We start from the raw sequence: 24,557 nt of genomic DNA on the forward strand, positions 1-24,557 counted from the left end.
ACAAGGACTGTAGAATTTCCTCGGTCATGACCAGATGGAACAGACACCTAATGTGGGATTCCAAAACAGGATTTTTCTTTTTATAACAACCATTTAGGAGTGGTTGTGCTTACCAGGGTCATTCCAATGCAAAATTCCAAAGTGATTTTTTTTTTTTTTCCCAGAGATGCATATAGTTTCCTTTTTCTTTTGGTCTGCATTATACAACAACATTCAAATTCTTATCTGGATCCTAAGAATATTCTGTGACAGCACCTTTTTTTTTTTTTTTTTTATGGAAAATAGAATTCTAAGATATGCTGTGTGCTTCTAGGTGAGTGATAGAATTTTCCTTTGTAGCTTGTGAATTTTCATTTACCAGATTTCCACTACAGTATTTAGCTTTTAGTGATGAAAATGAAAATGAAAATCTGTGTAAGGATTCTAACCTGCCCCTGAACTTTTGCCACCGTCCCCTCTAAAATATAGCTTTAGGGATCATTGTCAACTATGAACATATACTGTTTTGGCAGCCTCACTACAGCCAGAGGACATGTTCTGCACCATGAGAGAAATTCACTGTATGGATGTCAACAAGCATTTTGCCTTTTGATTCTGATCTTTCCCGGGGTTCAGCCCCCACCCTTAAGCAGCTGTGTGATTCACTTAGACAATTTAAGCCTCAGTGTTTTCACTGTTAAAATGCGAAGACGTGACATCCAAATTAAAGGTGGTTGTGGGGATTAAATTATAAGTGAAAAAAAAAAGTGAAATTCTTGACACATAATAGGCATGCAATAAGTGATAGTATCTTCTCATCAAAAGAAAAACAAAACCAAGAACATTTAAGGATTAGTTACCTATTGGGATGCCTGGGTGGCTCAGTGGTTGAGCATTTGCCTTCAGCTCAGGTCATGATCCCAGGGCCCAGGGATCAAGTCCCATCTCACATCGGGCTCCCGGCAGGGGGCCTGCTTCTCCCTCTGCCTATGTCTCTGCCTTTCTCATGAATAAATAAATAAATAAATAAATAAATAAATAAATAAATAAAATAAATATTTTTAAAAAAGAGGATTAGTTACCTATTTAAGTCAATACTTTTTGAGAGTAAAACCAGAAAACATTTTTTCCTATTTATCTAAGAGAAAATTCTGAATGAATTGAGAATAAGGTTTATAACAATAATTTGAATTCTAAATGCTATAATGTTCTCCCTCCCAACAAGAGGATTCTACAAGTTGTTATATCTGAAACTTCAGGATGGGTATACGCAGTCTACCATGAATAGAAACCAGTTTGTTATTTTCATCTTAAGAACTTGCAGAATGAATTTAGTGTCTGGATTGACAGGATTGAGACATATATTTTCTTTTGCATACATAGAAATGACATTGGTAATTGAGTTATTATATTTACAGGTTATTTAGAATGTAAAAGATTCATCATATAAATTCAGCTTTACTTTAATTTGATAGCTAAAGTGATGTGGGGAGAGACAAAGGGAGAGAAAAAGAGGGGGGAGGAAAGAGAGAGGATGGTTGGAATATGTAATTATGAAAAAAGGTAAGACTGTGTTCCCTTCTGTCTTATAGCCTGAAGAATAAGTAGTGAAAACATCAATCAAGAGATGAGAAAAAAAAAAAAATGTCAGGATTTCTCTGCCCTGGAGAATTGCTTATCAACCACCAGAGGAGGATTCTTTCTTGAACAATGAACATTTCTTATGAGGATTCACAGATTAACATATAACTAATCTTAGTTTTGGAGAGCAAGTGAGCTTTGTTGCTTTCTTTCTTTTAATTTTGTGGTAAGTTATGATATTTGGATGGATTTTTTAATTCTTTCCTGATTATCTATTTAGCACATGTTCTCAATTATGATTCTATAGCAAACAGTGGGAACTTCATTCAAACTTAAAGACAGTGGGAAGATCTAAATTTCTAATTTATTCTAGATTTCTTCAACATATAATTATTTCATTAAATCCTTGATGATAGAGATGTGAAGCACCTCTTTCAAGACATAAACATTATTTTTTCATCACGCTGAACATGATTGGTGGCAACATGCACAGAAGCAGAATGAATCACTACTAGTAGAAGATATATAATGGACACAAATACAGCTCCTTCATTTCACCTTCAAAACTGTGAGCCAGGTTTGCCATCTGAACAACAAGAATAAAGAGGGTGAAAATCCTTTTTTTCTGATCATTCAAAGAACAGTTTCTCAAGGTTAAGCCAAGTCCTCTTTGCAAGCTGCCAAAATAATAGCTTAGGAAAAGAATTAGTTTGCCTGCATGATGATCCTCTTAGGCAAAAAATGTCTTAACAGCAGTTGACCTTGATGAAATGTTTTCCCAAAGGCAGCCAAGAGAAGAATTACAAAAACCCCTGAATGAGAGGGAAATAACTGAATATTTCTTATGAAGTTGGCCTGAATTGTGGGCTCTGATGTGGGGTGCTGATGATTTGGGAAGAATTGCCTAAGTCCTGAAGAAATGACAGCCTTGGGTATGGTGAGTCCCCCTATTCCTCTGTTTCTCACTGAATCCTCTTGCTGAGCCAAGGCTCAGTCACTTGGAAAGAACACCACTGGCCAGTATGACAGACTGGAAAACTGTTAAGCTCTGATGGGGAATGCCTCTGAGTATAAATTCTAAAGCTTTCTCTGGGTTTAACTCTTCTTCGTCGTGACTGGATCTGGTGTCCTGCAGGCTGGCTGCGGAAGTCAGACATGTAACTTCTATTCACAATGCTTCTCAGTGCTCTGACTGGGGTTGCCCTTTGTACATTCTGACCACAGGCAATTGATCTCCTGGTGTCAGGATTTTCTGGATGTCTCTTGTTTTTCCACAGAGAGCTGAGGTGGTTACAGCTCATTGAGCAATAAATTAAATGACTTACAAATGCACAGTATTGTTATAAAGGTGTTTGAAAGTTGGCACCATTTCCTCAAGAGAGCCCACTCAGGAGGGGCCAGGGCTGCCAGCTTCCGTGCCTACAGAGAGAATCAGCTACACCAGCCACATGCTGTGCCCTGGGAAGGAAGGAGGGTTTGATGGGAAGCAGTCTATTTTGTTGTTTTGGAAAGCACAGAACAGAGCTACAAACCTGCGATGACGACTCTTCTGCCAATGTGTGAAATAATGCTTTATTTGTCAATTCCGCTGTAAAATAAGCACTATCCAAGTAAAAAACAAAAAACAAATCGAAACAGCCCCCCCCCCCCAAAAAGAAAACACACACACAAAAAAACCAAAACAAAACTTTGTTTCTGTTTGTTTAGTGAGGGAGCTCATACCCTCGAGTTTTATGTTTTTGTTTTTGTTTTTTTCCTTTACTTTATTAATGACCTGATATAGATGAGTCTATGAACATAGATCTCTTTTGCTTTATAGAGAGGCATGCCAAACCCTTTACAGATAAGCTTCTGGGTTTAATAATCAGATTATTTCAGAATGAGGAATTCTGAGATCTCAGAATCTCAGAATTTCTCATCTAAATATCATCGCTCCTTGGCAACTTGTCAAGTGAAAGTGAATATCCAACCAGAGATTTTGTTTGTTTTCAAATTTCTTTTTTTTTAATTTTTGCATAAGTAAGGGAAATTATTGTTCCAATATACCATGGAGCTGACATACTAAGTTTTAAACAAGAACAGCCTATGAATGTTATTTATATTTTTGGAAGTCTTCGATGGAGACCTCTGCTTGGAAAGCTAGTTGTTTGTTTTTTTCTGTTCTTATTTATTATTAGTCATAATAGTAGTAGTATGGTTATATTTAATTAGGTCATGTCTTACATTCCAATTCATTATGGAACCAATGGGAGTGAGATGTAAGGTAAATAATTTAAAATAGCCAAATTAATTCTGGCAGAGAGGCACAGACCCATGGGGACCTGGCACATGCGGAGCTGCTCAGGTAGGGGTAGGGCCCCATGGTGTCAGCAGATTCCCAGAGAGATAAGAATGAATCCTGGGATTTCCCATTAAACTTCAATCCAAGGGACCTAGGAGAAAACTCTATTTGAAAGAAACTACCTAAATTATCAGTATAGAAACCCTTTTCACTATTCCAGAGTACTTAGAGTAATGGCAACTAAAGTAACCAACTACTGCCATTTGAAATTTTGTCCCAGGGAGGGAAAAATGTTGCAAAATTAACAACTGCAGAAGCCTAACTGCACCTTTTATTAGAGTGTTTTTTTTTTTTCTCTGTATTTAAAAGGATTCTTGCTAAGTGGTTGAAATCATCTATGTCTTCGTATAGAGACAAAATACTCCTACAGACCTGGTCATAGAATTCACTTAACTTTTCAAAGTTTTTTTCCTTAAGTTTAGAGGTGCGCTTCTGACTAGCATCTGTGCCAGTGGCCACAAATGCCATGGTAACAAAACCCGAATTAATGAGTGTTCATTATATATAACCTCCGTAGCCCAGTGCACTAGTAAATATCATCATAAAGCAATCTGCTAAGTAGAGAGGACCGCAGTGATCCCTTTGGCTGATAAAAATAGTAATAAAACTCTCATCTGCAATTGTTTGGCCACAAAGACCCATATAGGATTTGTTTTTCATTTGCCTCTTAGATAACATATAAACATAAATTGGACCTGCAAGGGTCTTTATACCATTCTACTGAATTGAGTTTATTAGATCATCCAGACCAAGAGAAGAAGAATATGAGACAGATGAAAAATGCTAGGACTCCCTGAGGTGAATTTGAGCCCTGGGGAGGGGCAGTAGCCACCCTCCCCCAAAGCTGATCTTTGAGGGAGGCATTCCTGACAAGTCGCTGTGAGCACAGCATCTTTAAACTCCAGTAACAAAATTAACTTTCTGAACTGTCAGGTAATGAAATAACCACCCTCTCTACATTCTATTCAGACTAAATTATCCATTGTTTGACCAGCTCAGACAAAGAATTGATTGTTGTTCTTTTGTGACCAAAATGAGAAGGATTTGATCCACATATTACTATGGGGACAGATTTTTTTCTTTTTTTTTTTTGGCTTCTTACCTAATTTATTCAGGCTAAAGTCATGCTAAACTACCTCATAGGTTTGTGGTGTGAATTCGCTAATTAATAAATTTCAAGTGCTTAAAAATATAAATCTCTATATAAATGCTGCCTTAGTTGGCTTTCTAGTTTAAGATGTGCATGTCAAAATAACTATCTATATATTTCATTGTAATATTCATGTTGGTAAATTTGTCTTTAAACTTAATATACAAATATCTTGATGTAAAATGCAACTCTGAGAGCCCCAGTATGGACTCAAACTCAAGCTGGCAAATGTAGCAACTAGAAGCAAAACCAAAATGTTTTCTTAAGCAGATTTTAAAGCAGGCATTCACAAAGGTCGGGGGTGGGGGTGGTTAACACTGGTTTTAAAGAGTGTATTAAGTAATTTTGTATTATAATAATTAAAATGCCAAAACATGTCAGTGATTTATATTTAAAAATTAATTATAATGGGTTTAAGGTTAGGATAATGATAACACATTGAGTGAAACACAGAGGGAAGAGTTATAACTACTCCACATGTTTCTGAATACCTACCAGAGAGGTTGTTTGGGTGGACATTGGCTTTGATTTGTATCTTCCTAGAAAAACGTTGAACACTGTCTTTTTGAAAGGGTATAACCTAAACAGAAAGGAAAGGAATTAATACCTCACCATCCTTAGTAACATCATCTGAAGGGTCTATGGCAGCTATTTAAAAACTAAATTTACTGTGGTCTACTTTGCTGCCATTTTTTTCCTGTATGATTAATTATTCCTTAGTCACTATTCTGAGTAGCAGTTTTATTTGCTAATTTCAAATGCCTCAACTTAATTAGCAATTCATTCTGACCTTTAGAAAACACATTCTATCGTCTTCAAATTGTATGAGTGAAGGGGAAGAATCCTATTTCACCTATTCCCCCACTTCCAACTATCACTAACAAATTACATCGTTTCTGAAGAACTAAGCTATTGTTATACACCAAACCTGGACATCATCTGCACTTGTCTGAAGTCCAGCTCAGATTTCCTCATTGCGCAGGTGGGCACTAGGCTCCGCAGAGGCTGTGTCAACTTCAGAATGTTTAAGTAATGTACAAATGTAGGATATTTGGCTGCTAAATTTATTCATTTTTTAATTAAAGAAATAAAAGTGAAATTGATACACACAATAATGAAATCCCATCTTGCATCCTTACTACTTTCTTAGCACATTTTCTACTTGACCTGTCACTCTTCAAATGATTAAAAGTCTGACTGTAAGACCACCAATGATGCTAAGATAAGGTTTCCTGTGATGGTCAACTCAGTGACCACATATTCTGCTTTGAAATCAAATTTTTTACTGTATATTCTCATATTTCTTGAAGTTGTCCTCACAGCTAAGTGGAAGGGTTAACCAGTGTGCATAACATTGGTGTTAATGATTTTATCATTGCAAGTCCAAAGAGTTGCCACGTTGGGTCTACCCCATGTTCTATCAGTCCACTACTCTGGCTGTAAATCATCTCCAAGACGCTCAGAATGGAGGATGGTATTAGCTTCCCTAATACTAGTTCCAAGGAAACTATTAATGTTTCATATATATAAGCAAGGTAGTAAGGATGTTGCTCTATTTTGTCAAAAAATATAATCTCCTTCATTGAGTTTAAGAATAACAGAATGAAGAGCAGTCATAATGCAAGGAAGGCCGTCTTCAGAACTCTTATTCTGACAGAACTGTCAGAACATCAGGGAGAGTGCACCATACAGAGAAAAGAAAATCCCTGCCCTCTAGATGTCCACAGTTGACTTCAGGAGCAGTAATAAATGGCTCAAGTGTTCCCTCTTCTCTTCTTCTGAATTAATTCTTCTTGTCACTTGTTAGATTTGCTTTGTGGCTGTCATGTCCATTGTCATTAAGGAGCACATATGCAAACTTTGAAGTGGCTTGTGCTCTTCTCCATCACTCTTTTGTTTACCTAGAGCTTGCTGCTATTTTTAAAAAGTAATTAGTAACAGGAAAATACAGTCAGTATATGGAGAATATTTGCCATTTCATCAAGTTTCTTCTTTTGACTAGACATCTTTTTTAAAGCCTGTCTTCATTATCTTCTTCTTTACCACTTAATTTAAGGCCAATTAGAAGCCCATCTCCTACCTCTTTATATAAGCTACCATCTCTCCATGTCCATTAGGTGTAGAGAGTTTAATTGTGATGAAAGCTAATAAGTACCTTTACAAGCTACCTATGAGGGTGTGTAATAAGGTGAGTGTTCCACCTGGGGAACTGCATCAGCCATTTACTCTTTGATAGTTTTGAAGTGTGAATGAACCAAATACTTGAGTTTTTTTCCCCACTCACTGGTTCAGAAACTGTCCATCTTCCTGATGAATGGTAAGCCTCCCTGAGAGGACTTAAACTCAAGCCTTATACATGTCTTGGCTACTATAGCACCTTATCTCTGTAGATGTTGCGTGCAAGACAGTGGAGTTCCGTAACTTTCATAAATTTTGGATATTCTCTTTTTTCTGGGATTTGAAGAAAACAAATCATATCTCCTTTGCAACAATCTTCTTTAGCCAATATTGTTTTGAGAGTAGAGGTAGGCACCCCTGAGAGGGAAAAACCAAAACCTATTTATCTTTTTTTTTTTTTTTGCAAACTCTAGTAATCCAGTTAATAACAAGTGCTAAGGAGTTGTATGTGTTACATTGATCATATATGCATATTTCAAATTAGTAGTTACTTATGGAAAACAAAATTTCAGACAATGAGTATGTTATGGGGGAAATGCTATCATAATTAAAACAAACCTGGATTTAGAATATGGTTCTGCAATTTATTTATGATTTAGGGCAAGTTAAAATCAGTTTTCTGAGCTTCACTTTCTCAATGTTTCAAATGGGACTAATGATACATTTCTTTTTTTTTTTTAAGATTTTATTTATTTATTCATGAGAGACAGAGAGAGAGAGGCAGAGACACAGGCAGAGGGAGAAGCAGGCTCCATGCAGGGAGCCCGATATGAGACTTGATCCCAAATCCCAGGATCACGCCCTGAGCCAAAAGCAGACACTCAACCACTGAGCCACCCAGGTGTCCCCAAATGATACATTTCTTATAGAGTTATAAAAATTAAACAAAATAACAATTTCATTTTGTCTTCTCCCCTCTTTTCCACCATCCAACTCAACTGGCTAATAATTACTCGAGATAAAATAAAACCATTCAGTGTGAGAGCTAGCAGACACCTGTAAAACTATCTTGCCCATCTCTCTGATTTTGCTCATTCTCATGTGGAAAAAAAAAGGGGGGAGCGAGGGAAGCAAAGCATAAAACAGACTCAACTATAGAGAACAAACTGAGGAGTTGCTGAGAGTGAGGTGGGTAGGGTGATGAGCATTATGGAGGGTGCTCACTGTGATGAGCACTGGGTGTTGTATGTAAGTGTTGAATCACTAAATTCTACTCCTGAAACTAATATTACGCTATATGTTAACTGGATTTAAATAAAAATTTGAAATATTGAAAAAGAACATATATGATAAAGTATGTATATATATATACACTTATTTTTTTCTTCTTTTTAAATATTGTATTTATTTATTTGAGAGAGACCAAGAGAGAGCATGAGTGGGTGGGTCAGGGGGAGAGAGAGAAGCAGACTCCCCACTGAACAGGGAGCCCAATGTACAGCTTGATCCCAAGACCCTAGGATCATGATCTGAGCCAAAGGCAAACACTTAACCCACTGAGCCACCCAGGTGCCCCTACACTTATTTATATGTATCCTTTGTATAATATTAAAAATTATGTAGCAAAAAAGAAAAAAAAAGCATGATGGGATAGAACCTTACAAGCAAGAAGGTCACTGCTGATAAAACTCCAATAGGGAACAGCTTCCTAGAAGAACAGAGCCTGAAGTATTCCTGAAGCTGTCAATGTGAATTTCCAATGGGCATCTTTCTCATCTCACTTCCTCTGCACACCCCTACCTCTACTCCAGGCTGGAGCTCTATCTCTTGGACTTTGACCCCAAAGCCCAACACTTGCAGCTAGGAAGGAGAGCCCATGACCTGCTTTGCTCTCACACAGAAGGACAAGACATGCAGCTCCTGACCATGTTTCCACAGGCAAAGCATGAGCATCAGGCGGAATTCAGCACGTTTTAGGTAGTATTTGTATGTAGTACCTACGCACGTATGCGTATAAATATGAACCTATTACAACATGACCTATTCATTTTTATACTTTTTTCTATTTTTTGATAAGATGCAAGATGAAGAGCACAGCTGTGGAATATTTCCCTTTGTTCCTTTGTCTCATGATAGGAGCTATTTTACTGTAAAAATGAAGCTGGATTTATGACTGCCAGTCTGTTGAGTGGTAATAAATGTCAGACAGACATTGCTGAGTCATAAACTCTGTGAGTTTGAGCCTAATCCACTACATAAATCAGCTTACTAGATAAGAGCCCCCCCACCCCTCCAAAAAGTTAGCTTACTACAATGGACATGAAGTTCGAAGATCTTGCAGCTCTCTAAACATGTCTACCCTTTAGCACTATAAATTGGCCTTCATTACTAACTGATTGGAATTCCCTATGCATTTGCTCAGAAATCTACCCTACAATTCAAGTTCTCCATATCACGGATGTTAGAGAAACCGGCAGGTATCGGTGCATAGCGTGGGAGTGGACGAGTGAATTCCTGTGTGGTTGGAACCACCTTATTTCTGCCCTAGTCCCATTAGGGGCACGATTGTGCTTAGGAGTCCCACCTGACCCAGCCTCTGAGCCAAAGAATTCAAGATTCTTTAGAACTGTGCCTGGCAGCAGGAAAGTCCTGGGAATATACTTTGCCTTCAACCTGGGAGTCTGGTGGACCTGAGCAATTCAGACTAGGCATTCAAGTACTATCAGGTTGTGTCTCTCTGTTCAGCACTCAAAGTGTGTCCAGCTACTAACTCTTCTGTCCAGGACCCAGCTCCTCTGTCCTCATTCCTGAAGCCTAGTTACGTAGAAGTTGTGTTTATTTCACTAGTCCCTTCAGTCTTGCTGACTCACAACTGCTGACTCCTCCCTTGAGGAGTTGGGTCCTGCAATCCTGGTTAGCTCTCTGCACCAGCCATTCCTAGTTTACAAGCCTCTTCCTGCTAGCCTTGTCATCAGCACTGGCTGGGACCTTGGTAGTCCTGACAAGTGGTGGGGAGAAAGGAACCGTGTGTTTTTATGGTCTGTACACATTTATTATATAGAGAATATATATAGTGTATAGTGTTTCACTGGTTTCATTATCTGAAGAAATCACGTATAGAAATAATCATGAATTTAATTTGAGACTTTATGAATTAGGAGGCATCAACGTGCAGTAGCAAGAAGGAAGCTGAAGTTTAGGAGGCTGGAGGTTTACCCATATTCTCTCCGGGAAAAAAATGAGGGCTTTCATAAAGCAAGCTACTTTCCTTTCCCTAGATCAGCTGTTTGGGGTGAAACAGAGAGATGGGTATGGACTAGGCGGCATTCGTGACTATATAACACAGAGAAGTCAAAGGAAAACTAAAGAAGGTGACTGTGCATTTTTACTGTTGTACAAATAATGAAGCATGGCCTCTGCTTCAAGATTATCTCAGTCTTCAGGAGTGTGAATTAAAGCAGCGCAGACAAATTCATATGACCAGACCACACGAGGATAGCACTGATGCCACTTACATCACTAAACAGAGTTTGCAATTACTTCGCCCAGAATATTATACTACCATAAACTACTGGAAATGCCCAGAGCATCTCTGGCATTTTACCTTGTGGCCTTAGTAGTGACAGAACGGTGGCCTGTGGCAGCCTCTGCTTACTTCTCACATGACATGCCTCTGACTTATTCATTCTTCATTTTCTTGACTGTGCAATTTTCCAGTATGCCCCTGGTTTCAGCTTACAGTGAAGAGAGCTACCTCAATTCTATTACCAAAAATGTTAAAAATTTTAGCAATGAAAACAACTAAAGAATCCAAGATCAAATCAATGTGCAGCTCAAGGGCAGCAGAAGGAATAGTCTCATCCCAGTCATAATGACAGTTAGACTGTTCTGCAGCCTAGGTGTCCTCAAAAACTCAGAGGCATAGCTGCCATCAGTCACTGCCAAGAGTCATCCCATTACCGCCTGCCTGTCGCAGCCCAAAGAGAATATTCTGTTACTACTCCCGGACCCCTGAGTTGGAAAGAAAGCACACACGGGAGAGCCCTTTGAGAAGAAATGAGGCAGCACTCTTTAGCCTGGTTTCAGGCATGCTAGCAAATGCCTGTGTGAGAAAGAGAAGAGGCAGGGCCCTTGTCACATTGAAAGCTGCAGGGAGAACAGGGTGTGGGGAGCAGGAACCTGTCACACCCTTGGGCACGTGCTGCTGCAGTGGTTTTCAGGCTCTGGCTCCCTCCAATCGATCCCATCTGAATCAGGCTGACTATTGAGAGACGGAAAATCGCTGTCTGCTGTCGTGGAGAACGCCCACTCGGCGCTGGAGGGACAAAGGGAACAATGGAGATAAGGCTTTGGAACACGGGCGAACGGGAGACAAGGATCGCTTGGGTAATAACACCAGCACCACGTTGCACGAATGCTCTCTGCGGGGAAAAAAACCTCTCTTGTGTAATAATGGTTGTTAGGATGGAGAATGTAAATAACAGGGAGAGTTTAAATTGAATATTTGACAACACTGATCTGCGAGCGTGCATTGAATTTTTATTTTTTACAAAAGAGCTTTATTTAAATGGAAGGCCTGCAAAAGCTTCCAACAAATTCCTTCTATTGCTTAGTAGGGGAAATATTTTCTCTGTGCCTCACAGCTGGAAATGACAGGTGCTGTTCCTTATGTGGGGGGGAAGAAGTCCCTTGGAAGAGGATGTTTTAGGTGATTACTTAAGCCAATTTGCTTCTAAAATGACAAGACTGGCAAACTGCCCATTATCACATTGGCATATCAAATGATAATAATGTTCCCTAGGAATATTAAGGCACTATATTAGTTTCTACTTCCCTGGGCAGGAGGGAGGGCTGGCTTCTGTGGAATCACTGTAGCCACACAAAGGTTCTAGATTGTTGGGGGGAGAGGGGGAGCAGGGGAGGAAAAGAAGAAGGACAGGAAAATAGAATTCAGGCAAAATCCTGGCTTTAGGAAAGGGGAAAAGTATGAGTGGTTATTACAAATTTCTTTAGGTATTTGTTACTAGTCAAAAGAGGATGAGCCGGAAACTGAACTCCCTTAGTGTCACTTGAAATGGGAACAAGCTAAGAGTTTGCATGGTGCCTGTGGGGCATCTTCTGAGGTACCCCCACCCCCAAGGTCTTAAAGGGCTCAGGCACTAGAATCCTAGTTCTTGTTCTCCTGCCGACTCTGAGACTCTGGAAAAGCCCTTCTTGAAACCTCACTGTCCTTCCTCATATGATGTAGGCTTGGTAGGAGAGGATCCCTAGGTGCCTGTTCTGGTCAGTTCACACTGGCCTGTTCTGCTTACTATCATCTGAATGTGTCAAGAAACCATCAAATGGAGCCCTACCTTCTCTGCAAAACAGAGGGATAGCTCACTCTGCTTGAGCCTAACCTTCTGTACCAAGTGACCATACTTTGTCAGCTCTAGGCCTTTTAGAGAAGTAGAAACTGAAGGAGCCTCTGGTCACCTGCTGTTGCTGGTCTACAGTGGAGACCTACTGCAGTGTGGCCATGCCTGGGAATGAGGAGTCATCACATCTTGGGTGCCTTCCCAAGTGAGGCACCAGACACCTCAGCATCATGTCTCAGCAGGGATGAGGAAGCAGCCGAGTCTGGGCAGACACTGAGGAGAATGGCCAGATGACAAGGGCTTGCCATGGGCAGAATTGCTTGAAAGGCCATTATGAAGTTTCCAGACAACAGTGTAAAACTCAGGTGACATTTGGAAAAGTGTTCATATCCAGTGACATGGCACTGTCTGAACACGGATGTGTGAAAAAGACCAAGCAGCAGATCCAAAGTTGCCAGGAAGAAGCTGGAAAGTGAGGGACTGGGATCCAGGTCTCTGAGTCAAAATAAAACAAAACAAAAACAAACAAAAAAACCACCTCAAGAGCTGGGTAACAGGTGTGCTGTCTGGGGTTGGTCATGGCTCCTCAGCTGGTGCTTGAGGGAGGGCTCCGAAGAGCGGACCCAGGTTGTGTGAATCTGGTGCTGGCAGCAGGGACTAGGTGGCTACAACCTGCTGGCCACAGACTGAACAGGAGCTAAGCAAGGGTGAGAGCTGAGAGAGCACACAGACATGGAGGCGATGCAGAGTGGAAGGCAACAATCAGAATTAAGCGCAGAATCTCATAGGAGAGACCAAGGAGCAGCACCAAGGAGACCAAGTGAGCAGCGCTTAGAGCAGGAGCTCCGAGAGTGGAATGAGTTCCCCAAAACATCCACAACATTCTACCAAATAGTTGGATATGCCCCAAGTTTATTTCAGATTTCTCTTCCTATTTCTGCAGAATTCTGTAGAGACTCCAGGACTTCCAGGGTGCCTGCCCATAATTATGTGTGGTGGGTTGATGATTATAGCTGATTCCTGGCCAGGTGGTCAGGTGAGCCAAGGTACTCAGAGACCAAGATACAGGAATGACACAGGTACTACAGTACAGGTTTGCCTCAGTGGGTGCAAAGCTGTTGGTAAACAGTGCCCTGGCAGGGATGACTTTGAGGAATGAGGGCAGCTGAGACAGGTGGATAGCAGCTGCCTGTAGGTGCTAACTTAGGCTCTTTTGTTGATTCTCAAATTAGTACCAAAAGATAGACCTGTTTTGTGGGTAACATTCTGTGCTACTGTAGTTCTTATTTTGATGTATTTCAGAAGCTAAAAATACAGTATAGAAACATTCTCACAGGTTAACTGAGAAGCTTTGTGTTTGTCACAAACTTAAAGTTCTAATTAGAAATGCAATTGCTAATCACATAATTGATATTTGAATTTATACACCCAGAAAGTAAAACTGTTTTTTGCACTGATAAACCAACAGAACTGTGCTGGAGTAATATGAGGCTCTCGAATACATAAACGAAGTGCTTTCTATTTCGTGAAAAGCCAATGTGTTCTGGTGTTCACAAAAAATAACTTGTGTTAATTTTCTCCAGAGTGAAATATTTGTGAAATATTTCAGGCCAATTTAATAAGGTATGGACAGGAGGCAGACAATATCTTAAAACTTTAACCATTGTTTTGGAATAGCTGCCGTTTTTCCTTTTGAAAAACTTTTCCCCAAATTTAGGAGAAGAGATGAAATCAAATCACTCTGTGGGAGTGGAACGAGTTAGTTCTTCACACATTTACAGAAAACTATAGATCATCCATGTGGTCTTTTGATGAGGAAAGTCTGTTAAATTAGTAACTTTGGCAAAAGAAAATTAGATAGACCTCATTAATCCTCCTCCTCCAAAAGTAAGTGAAATGACTTCTATGAGAGGCTGAAGGCAGGAAAGCAGTTATTTTCATCCATTACTTGATGGACTAATTGTTGTCTTAGAAGCATGATGGCCATCAGACATGGAATGTGAAGGATAGATGGTGAGAAGTAATTAACAAGAACTTGGTTAGAGTCTCTTAAAAAATGAATCAGAGAAGGAAGCCTTGTTGGCAGACACGTCCTCACCTGTGGGATGCAGCATCCTTCTCTAGGGCAGGTCCTTGTGGTATTCTGGCTCCCTTCCAAGTGTAGACTTCTTGGGGTGGCTACAGCTGGAACTCTTGAGCTGAGTAAAATGAGGCAAAGAGAGGAGAGATGATTGTCAAGTCCCAGCTGACTAGTGGCACAATTAGGACTAGAACTTTGGTGGTGTGCTCACTCTGTGAACTAAAGTGCTTGGTGTTTCCCATACCAGACCTCGGGCAAGGGCAGCGAAGGCCCCAGGTCATGCATGGCCTCAGCAGCCCCTGGTGACAAGTCAGGCCCTGAGAATGCTTTATGCACCCCTGAGGATTGAGAACTCGGGATACAATCCCCAAAGAGAAACCTGAAAGAATATACCAATATGTTTGTAATCCCTAACCAATGATGAGAGGGTTTCACCTCAGCCCACAGTATCTTTCCAACAGAAAGGAGAGGAGAAAACACCTTTTACAGATTTGACATCAGCAGACTTCTCTCTCTTGCTTATGTGTGCATCATATCTGGTACCTCCTCCTAGAATACAGCAGTTTCATGAGCATTATAAATGTGTTGATGATCCCAACGTGTTGGCAGGTGAACTTAAACCACTGGCAAATTTGCCTTAAACCCTTGGGTTGCTGTGGCTCACATGGGAGATGGTTCTGCAGCACTTCCCACATTTACATTGAGCCCCTCAACAGCTCCTACCCATCTTAGCTGACCAAGGGAATATCCCATGTAGTCAGTCACTTTTTCACCACTTTTCCTAGTTGTTGCTGTTGTGCAATATGCTTTGCTGTTGCACAATTTGTTCTGTCTTGCAGAATCCTTGCAACAGCCCAATCAATGGCTCATTTCCACAAGCAAAAGCACATGCAATATTTTTCATTTTTAAAAAATCCACATTTAATTTTTTTCATGCCTTATCTTTACTCACCCACCCCTCCACCCCCCGCCCCATCCAAGTCAAACGTTTCTTCCTATTGGAGCTTTCAAAAATTCTTCTGGTTACTTTTTGCACCCGATGAGCTTAATGATATTTGTAAAACACTACAAAGTCCAAACACAACTGAACCAACCAGCCAACCAAGACAATGATTGGGCTGGAGTGTATCAGCATAAGGCTCCACCTTTGGTGGTAACCATAATTGATGGTTTTTGCTCCGGTGTGTAGTTCTGCTTGCTCCTCTGAACATTATTATTTGATGGTTTGTAAGCAGAAAAACTTCCGTAGCTGAGTTATAACAAGTCAAAAATAGGCCCTGAGCTATTTCTTAGCTGTTGAAAGAGTGAGCAAAGCTGTTTCAAACTGCCCTACCTGGAGTCAGGATATCAGCAACTGGTTCTAGGATGTAGCCTGAACGCTTTCAGTATGCAGCTATCTGAGCCTCTGGGTGATTTTTTTTTTCAGGAGCAAAACCAGGCCCTGTCCTGCAACCAGGGAGAGAGTAGGAGATCAGAACAGAGAGCCTTCCAACCATCCCTTTTCTGGCTAAGCACCCCTCTTGTGTGCATGTGGAGCCCCTCACTGCCCACCTACCCCTAGGTCCTGGGCCATTCCGAAGCCTGGGAGGGAGTCTCTGGATCTGGAGGGAGAGAGGCAGTGCTCCTGTCAACCTTAATAATAAAACTGCCAGTTACTTTACCAGCAAAATGAGCTAACCCAGAAAGAGTGGGGGAATCGCAATTTGAGACAAACAAAACATAGCCCAGACTGAAAAGGCAAGGGGAAGGTCAGCTTTCATTAAGCTTTAGGAGGAAACTGCAGAGGATTGATTTGAACAAAGTTCATTGACAAGAACAAGCATTCGAGGTTATGACGGTTTCTCATTGGCTGCAAGTGATGGTTACAGCGCCGTTGCTGGGGCAGAGAGGAATCTTCTTTCTTTTTCTTAAAAGCAGGACATAAAACTCCTATGTGAAAAATGTCCTCCCTTGTCCAAATCACCCTAGCCTGCCTTCTTCCCGCTGCGATGAGGGCCACCTGCAAGAGAGCGCCCCCTTCAGGGTTTCTGGAGCCCATTTCAAATGCCTGACAGCGTGGGAATGAGACCTGGCGGTTGACTCCTGCAGGTTCCTTTGTTCCGCAGAATTCAAAGCAAGACCCCAGCTCGGCCCAGGTTGGTGTGTGGTTTTTTTGTTTGTTTGTTTGTTTTTGTTTCATCTTCCATTTGTACTTCCAAAGCTTCAAGTCCGTATTGTCATCTAAGACAGGATCGCTGATCTCCACATCTGTGACTTAAGTATAATGATACCCATTCTAAAGCACAGTTGTAAGAATTAAATAAGACACTAGGTGTAAATGTGCTTAGCACTGTAGTCGTACCACAAGCATTTCAAAATGACCTGGTAGAGAAGTATCACGGGTATTATACTATGTTGTATTATACTATGATATCATATCATAATTCTAACATTGCTAATATTATGGACAAACCTTCCTTATCCTGGTTAGGATGTTAGACTGTATTTTCTGTTATTAAGATTGTCCCACTCTTCTTTCTTTTAATTTTAATTTATCTGATTATTTTTGCTCACCCTACCCCCACCCACTCCCCTTGCTTTTTAGCTTTCTGTGTCATTTTTATTTTACTTGTGTCTCTTATAAAAAGTGTATTACTATGGGGTTTAGTTCTCTTTCTTTTACATTTTTACTGAGAGTCTTTTCTTTTACCAGAAGAATTAAACCATTATCTATTTTGGCAGTCCCAGAACATTTAATTTGAGGTCATTTTGTTTTGTGTTTTGTGTGTTTCCTTTGTATCTCTAATATGTGCTGTTTCCTTTCTTTTCCTCTAGTTATTTGTAATTTTCAATAGTTTAAATTTTGTAGTGGTTACCTTTAACATTTTCTAATCATACACTCAAAAGTATATTTCCTTAACTTTTGATGTAAAAAAATCAATTTTCCCTAACATGAAATTTAGAAATCAGCATGGTTTATGTAAAAATTGTTTGATCCCTCCAAGAAAACCCTACTGTGAACATTGTTCAACTGCATTCTAAGATCTGTTACAGATGAGGAAGATTTAAGCCTAGTCCGATCCTCTATTAACAATACTTTAAACACATGTTTGAGGGGAGGGAGGAGAGTTTTGCTTGTTTGTCTTTCCATGTAGCAGGAAGTTGAGAGGGCTGCAGCCCAGGACTAATGCAGCTACTTAAGGATATTTCCAAGGGTCTAGATCCTGATGCACTTCTCTACCCTTCTAACTTGTGTTTCTGGCCCAATTTTTGATTGAGAAATGCAAAGATCAATAAATGTCTTGCTCTCAGGGTGCTCAGAGACTACTAGGAAAAGAGGATAAAAGAAGCCACAGATCCTTTGACACTTTCCCCCTTTTTGAATCTTGGCTGGCTTTGACCACTATAATATAGCATGTGCCATGAGGTGCCAGTTTGGGGTCCAGGCCCTACCAACTGCCAGTTTCCAGGTCCTTTTTCTTGCAACCCTGGGCCAGTATGTAGGAAGTCTAATCTGGGTGGTCTCTGGGAGACTGTGAAGCCATATGAGGAAGAAGAGGCACCCAGCTAGGCCTAATCATCCCTACAAAGAGCAGATATATGAGCGGAACTGTTTAGACTCACCAGACCAGACCAGCTGCCAGCTGAACACTACCAAGTGACCCTGTGGTTGCCACCTGGAACCAAGGATTCACTCAGCAAGCCCTGCCTGAATTCCTGACCCATTATATTGTGAGATAAAAATAAAATGATTATTTTGAGCCACTTGGTATGAGAATAATTTGCTACACAGAAATGGATTACCAAGAGGTATAAACAGACAATTATAAAACAATATGGAAGCACAGTGTTAGCTATCTAAGAGAACAGACAGTAAATTAAACTGTAACAATGAGTACCTCTTTCTAACCAACCAAGCTTTTTAACCAAAGCTTAAAATCTAAATTTAAGTACTTTTTTTTTCAATTTCATTTATGTATATAATTATTAGTCAGGTGTCTTTCAGTGACAAGTGGCAGAAATCTAATTCAAATCAACTAAACTTCTTGGACTTCAGGACTGAGAAAAAAATCCCAAGGTATTGGAGGGTGGAGGGTTGGAAAGATGGAGGGACAGGTCATAAGCCTGTTCTTGGAGAGGAAGCAGAAAGCTGGCTGTTACAGCCGCCACAGAACTCCTTGCCCACTTTATGTTATGTTTTCATAAACAGTCTCAGTGGCTCTGCTCAGTCCTGTGGTCTGAAGTTCAGGAGGGAGGGTCTGTGGGATGAAGGAGAATAGGCAAATCACGGAGAATAGCTTGAAACAGGGTTGAGAGGTTGTCACCACCATCAGGGTGATGTGGTATCTGAACTTACAAATTCAGAAGAGTTTCCGGGAAAGAGGTATTTGAAAATAGACACAATTCGATGTATTGCAGTACATTGTTACTTTGAAAATGCAGGTTACAAGGGTATATTAAAATTATTATTAAATTCCTACTAAGCACAAAGCTCTGTGTGGACTCTGAGCAAGATTAACATGGGAGGTTTGACCTTAAGAATCTTCTGATCTAGTTTTATCATGATACATAAAAGTTTAACAGTTTTAGCAGTCATAAAAAATATAACTATGAAAAGTTATAGCCTATTTTGGACCAATTTCTGAATATTGTTAAAAATGTACTTTTATGAAGGGTTCAAAATGTAATCGCCTTGAGCAGTCTGTGAAAGAAATGCTGGAGATGTAGTACCATCTATATTTTAACAAGGAAAAAAGCCTAATATTATTGATGAAATATTGACTATTGAGAAAAAAATTAACACCCCTTCAATATATTAGCTCTCAATTACCTAATTAAATTATCACTTTAAAATATTTTTTCTTATTTTAAGAATGATTCTGTTCTGTATATCTGGATAAAGACTGAGGATGAGTGAAAGGTCTGCAGCTCGAATGTGCATATATACAGTTGACTATCAAGGGTGATGTTATAGAACTTCACAGAAATATTACCTGTGTCATTCTTTCATATTCATCCACTTTTGGATTTGGGGAAAGAGAGGTACATTTGTCTGAACACTTTTGTAGTTTTTTACTAACTCTTGAAATATAAACCTTTTATTAAAGGCATATATGGCTCTTCAAATAAATCTTTAACAAAACTTAAAAGGGACTCCTGGGTGGCTCAGTTGGTTAAGCTTCCAACTCTTGGTTTCAGCTCAGGTCATGACCTCAGGGTTGCAGGATTGAGCCCCCCATTGGGCTCCACACTTAGCATGGAGTCTGCTTGAGACTGCCCCTACCCCTGCTCACATGTTTGCTCTCTCTTTAAAATAAATAATTTTTTTTAAAGGTATGTATGGCTCTTTATTTCTTTTCACTCATTTTGCTAGCTTTCAGCAACTCTTTCAATCTGTGCCTTGGGTCTGTCTTCATATATATAAATGTTTTCCTCTGATTATGTATTTGATTGTTGCTTCTATTCCATTTATTTATCTTAACTTTAGTTGTTTGCATCTCTTTGCATTTTTTTTAATCTACACTTATGTGGAGCTTGAAAATGCACCCTCCAGATTGCTCCTTTGATTTTTTACAGTATTGATTATGTGTTTTGGGACTTCTCATGCAGATTGCAGTTCTATGACTGCATTCCAACTGTCTATAATCTTCCCTTGTATCATCTAATGACTTTTTTTTATCTCTTCTTGATTTTCAGCTACCTATTTTTTTAACTCAATATGTTGTGTCAACAGCTAATTTTTCAGCTTCCCTTTTATATAGTTCTTTTATTTTTGAATATTTTTGAGAATTTAATCAACATTAAGGAATAATTTCAAAATATATTTTTATTTCCTGCACTACATGATGAAAAATATATATTTGATATGTTTGTGCTTTTGTGTATCAAAATATATTCTTGGGTCTAAAGTGTATTTTCTTTTTATTGCTATTCATCCTTAAACAGGGCAAGAGGTATTAAGGTCTGTGGTTTGCCCTCAAAAAGAATGGAATTTCTTAGTTACCCTGTTTTTACCAATTTGAATTTTCATGTTATATCTCAAGCAGAAAGATATGTTGAAGTTTAGAAGCCTTAGGGGAATTTCTGGTGCCTACCATTTATTTGCCTAATGTGTATCCTTTAGACCTCCCCTGTTTAATACAGAAGCCACTGGGCACATAACAGTTATAAATTAATTAAAATTAAATAAACTTTAAAATGTGGTTCCTCATTTGCACCAGCAACATTTCAAGTGTTTAATGGGCACTAAGTGCAGACACAGAACATTTCCATCACTGCAAGTAGTTCTACTTGGCGATGGTGCTAGATAGTGGGGTTCATGTGTGCATACTCCACAGTGACCTGACTGCGAGTATCATTCCTATGTTCTATCTCCACCCCCTTTACTGCATTCTTACTATTCCCAGATGTAAAATATTCCCCTTTATCTACTCCTCATGTTGGCTAGTGCTGAGAATATGATTCCCAGAAAAGCCATGCTCAGAGAAATTTATTTCCCCAGAGAGAGACTATTTGCAGATTGCATTTATGGGTGGATGGATACAGGGGAGGGAAAAGGCCCCAGCCACTACAGAGCAGTTGCTTCATAATAAAGGTATAGCTGCTGGCCTTCTGTTAGACCAAAATCCCTTGCATCTCAAGAAGGGATAGACAGTCAAAATAGTGAAAGTTGCCCCTGTGTCTGCATGGCTAGGTGTTGTACCTCAAAGCTTTACCTATGTTTTACTCAGTACAAGACCATTCATCAATTTTCTTCACTCCAGAGAGACTGTGATTTAACTTGCCTTTTTTATTTTAAAGGTTGTTCCAGGGGAAAGGGAGGGAAGGAAAAACCACATATCAGAGTTGAAATTGTCTTCACCTGAGTGTGCTTACACAGGCTTTGCTTTCTGTGACCCTCTCGCCACTGGGTGCCAGTGGCTCTGCGTCTCCGTCTCTTCCTTTCTTGTCTGCATCTTTCTCTGCTCCCTGCAGGATACATGTCTCCTCTGGCATAATACCTAATTGGAAGTTCAGGAAATGTACAGCATTGAACACATTCTTTTAATAAGAATGAAGGTACAGTTTTGGAATAATTTCTTCTTTTATGAAAGTTTTTACTTGCTTCTTTCTACTCCATTTGTCCGGAAAAATTATCTGAAATCTTATTGTGCCATACAGAGAGGGAGCCAACGTGGAATAGACAAAATTCCACGAAGGCAGTGGGTCTGGCTTATTTGCCACTCTTTCCCCAAGGTCTTGGTGGATTCTCTCAACCTGTAGAAAATGCATATCTTCATTTGGCTTTACTAAGTGGCCAAATAGAACCTTTAGGCTCTTCAGGATCAACAATTTATTTTGCTGACAGAGTCTTGAAGTGAATTTACCATAATCATATTTCACAGATAAGGAAACTGAGGAGCAGAAGGGAAACAAGTTTTTTTTTTTTTTTTTTTTTTAATCATAGAAGAGCACAGTCTTGGAATTGAATAAACCTGGATTCCATCACTTGTTAGGAAGATAGTGGAAGGTGATCTTAGGCAGTGGATTAAATGATTTCAGTCTTAGTTTTCTTTAAAATTAGATTAATAATACTTGCCTTATAGGATTCTTTCGAGACAATGAGCTTAAGTAGTCATTTGACAAAGAATACCAATTATAATGGCAGTTATTCATTTTCAAGGACACATAGAGAGCTAGTATCAAAGTGCATTTTCTAAAAAAAAACAAAAAACAAAAAAAAAACAAAGTGCATTTTCTGTTTCCCAGTTCTGTGCTCACTCTGATCCATTTGCTGTAATCAAAATCATGTGTTTATTCAGAGATGTGTGGGTGAATGGGGACTTAAAGATTGGTGAGGAGGTCAGAGCCAGAGATAAGGTGGGGTTAATTAATGAGTCAGTTGGCTATCCTCATGTTCATCATTCTATTTTTTACAGAGTATCAGAATATATTCAAAATACCCCAGTTCACTGGTCTGCCTGCAAAGGTAGAGCTGTTTCTGGACAGCGAGACTAAGTCCCTAATGTCTGTGTGGTTATACGCATGAGGATAGTCTTCCTTCCCTGTTGTTTCAGTGGTAAAAACTGATATAACCACCTATTATGTGGAAAGAACATACAGAGCAAAGGTTGATATTGGTGGCATGAAAAAATACACACAGACTAGGATCTGAGGGTCCTACTAGAGAGACCTCTCTTTATATCCCAGCCTCGGGGGAATGAGGACAAATCCTCTTTCCATCATGACTTTTCTCAATCTCTCTCTACTCTGTATCAGGCACCAGGAAAGGTTTTTTTGTAAAAGGCCACATAGTAAATGTATTAGGGGTCAGGGGTCACTCTACTCCAACTACAAACACTCATGGCTTCAGCAGCATTAAGACAGACCAAGATACGAGGAACATTTCCTTCCTGTCCCTGGTCCCAGACCATTGCAGAGATCTGTAACATACCCTATGTTCACGGCTGTAACTAGAAATACCAGCTGGCAATTAAGCCTGGAAGGAACCCCAAAGCTAGTACTGCCTTTAGATCCCAAAGCATAGAAAAACAATAAAAATATTATGAGCTGTGTGTTCCACTTCCAGCTTTACTACTAAATAAAGTGTAACATAGTCACTTAACCTCTCTAGTTCCAGATAGTCTATAAAAGGAGGAACTGGATTAGATCACAATTCTTGAAGGCTGGGAGGTGGGAAAAGAACTATCAGACGTATGCTGTTATCTACTGAGGATCATGTTTGAAATAGAATGCCAGCCTCCTTCCCTCATTCCAACCCAAATGTATCAGAATTGGAGTTGGGTATAGGCAGGATGTGAACTTTGAAAAGCTTGCCAGATATTCGGTCGGATAAGAACACCCCACCCAAGTGGGAACCATTGGACTAAATTGTCCCCAAAGACCCCTTAGGCTTTGACATTCCGTGATTCTGTGAAAGGGATAGAGTCAACAGTAGTACTATGGTTTTGTCCTTCCTTAATCATCAGCTGTAGATTAATGGAACACTGAGTTTGAAACAACGTAATGCAAACAGAGCTTGTATTTATTTTTAAAAATTAGTTTGTAGTCAGTTGGATCTCTGCAGCTCTACCCTTGAGATAATATTGTGAGAGGTAGCACTGGTCTGGGTTGAATTCGATGCAGATGAAAGGGAACATGTGGTGTCAGGCAGAGGCATCCAGATAGAAGTTACAGAAGTTACATACCATGGGGTAGCGCCTGCATCTGGACAAGGCCAATCCAGCCTGGGGCCAACTGTTGGTCAGTGCAAGCCTGGTCTCTAGCAGTGGTGGAATGTGTACTTTGGTGGGATTCAGATCCTTTTGTTACTCTACCCCGAGCTTTCACTTGGAGGACATTCTAGGGCTTTTTCCTCATTTCCTATCAAGGTCAATACATTCTTCCAAATTTAGATGCTCCAACAGACTCTTGTACCTTCTGTTTTGTAATATGTGTCACACTTGCAATCAATGGCTTATTGAATTGTCTATCTTCTGTACTAGAGTGTGAGCTCCATGAGAGTAGGAGCCTTGTCCATCATGTTCAACCTCTGCCTGTGTGGTGCCTGGCACATCATGGAAGTTCAATAAAAATATGCATTGAATATGAATGCTACTTTGTTTAAAGATTCTTTGCCTGTAAAGACTTCCCCAAAGAACTGTTTGTTCTCCACACCACACTGATCTAGAGATCTTTAAAATTCCCTTGCTCCATGACCCCAGGAAATCTCCTGGTACTCCCTGCTCCCATCTAAGGCCAAGCTTCTTTCCTAAGGTGAGAGAGAGTGCTACCTACTGAGGTGTTCCTTCCACTTCCCTCATTCTTTATCTTTTATTCCCCTCGTCCTTCATCCTTCAGGTTCCCTGTGGGCTCCTGGTATCACAGGCTCAGCAGTGATGTCCCACTGTAACATGTAAGTATTTGCCATGGGCTGTGAGGTCAGTGGCATCTCATGGCTGTCAGAACCTGCTATGACTCTGAGATAGTAAG

At 39.9% G+C, this 24,557-nt stretch overlaps 1 protein-coding gene and 1 long non-coding RNA gene across 8 annotated transcripts in view; one reads left to right on the plus strand and one right to left on the minus strand.

The window, feature by feature from the left end:
- LOC112654602 (uncharacterized) overlaps window positions 1-16,055 on the minus strand; it is a 33,438-nt gene extending 17,383 nt beyond the window's left edge. For both annotated transcript variants that reach the window (XR_004805608.2, XR_003133175.3), the window contains exons 1-3: window positions 15,940-16,055; window positions 14,625-14,724; window positions 5,547-5,631 (exon numbers count right to left, since the gene is read on the minus strand). This is a non-coding gene — a long non-coding RNA (uncharacterized LOC112654602). The remainder of the gene's footprint in view (window positions 1-5,546; window positions 5,632-14,624; window positions 14,725-15,939) is intronic.
- Window positions 1-24,177, plus strand: part of ZMAT4 (zinc finger matrin-type 4) — a 356,108-nt gene extending 331,931 nt beyond the window's left edge. For all 6 annotated transcript variants that reach the window (XM_025438880.3, XM_025438812.3, XM_025438949.3 and 3 more), the window contains one exon: window positions 1,572-24,177. In XM_025438880.3, coding sequence (XP_025294665.1) covers window positions 1,572-1,587 — 16 coding nt within the window. In that variant the 3' untranslated portion in view covers window positions 1,588-24,177. The remainder of the gene's footprint in view (window positions 1-1,571) is intronic.
- Window positions 24,178-24,557: the final 380 nt, after the last annotated feature.

This window comes from Canis lupus, chromosome 16 (assembly GCF_003254725.2).
Source record: "Canis lupus dingo isolate Sandy chromosome 16, ASM325472v2, whole genome shotgun sequence".
NCBI classification, from domain to species: Eukaryota; Metazoa; Chordata; class Mammalia; order Carnivora; family Canidae; genus Canis; species Canis lupus.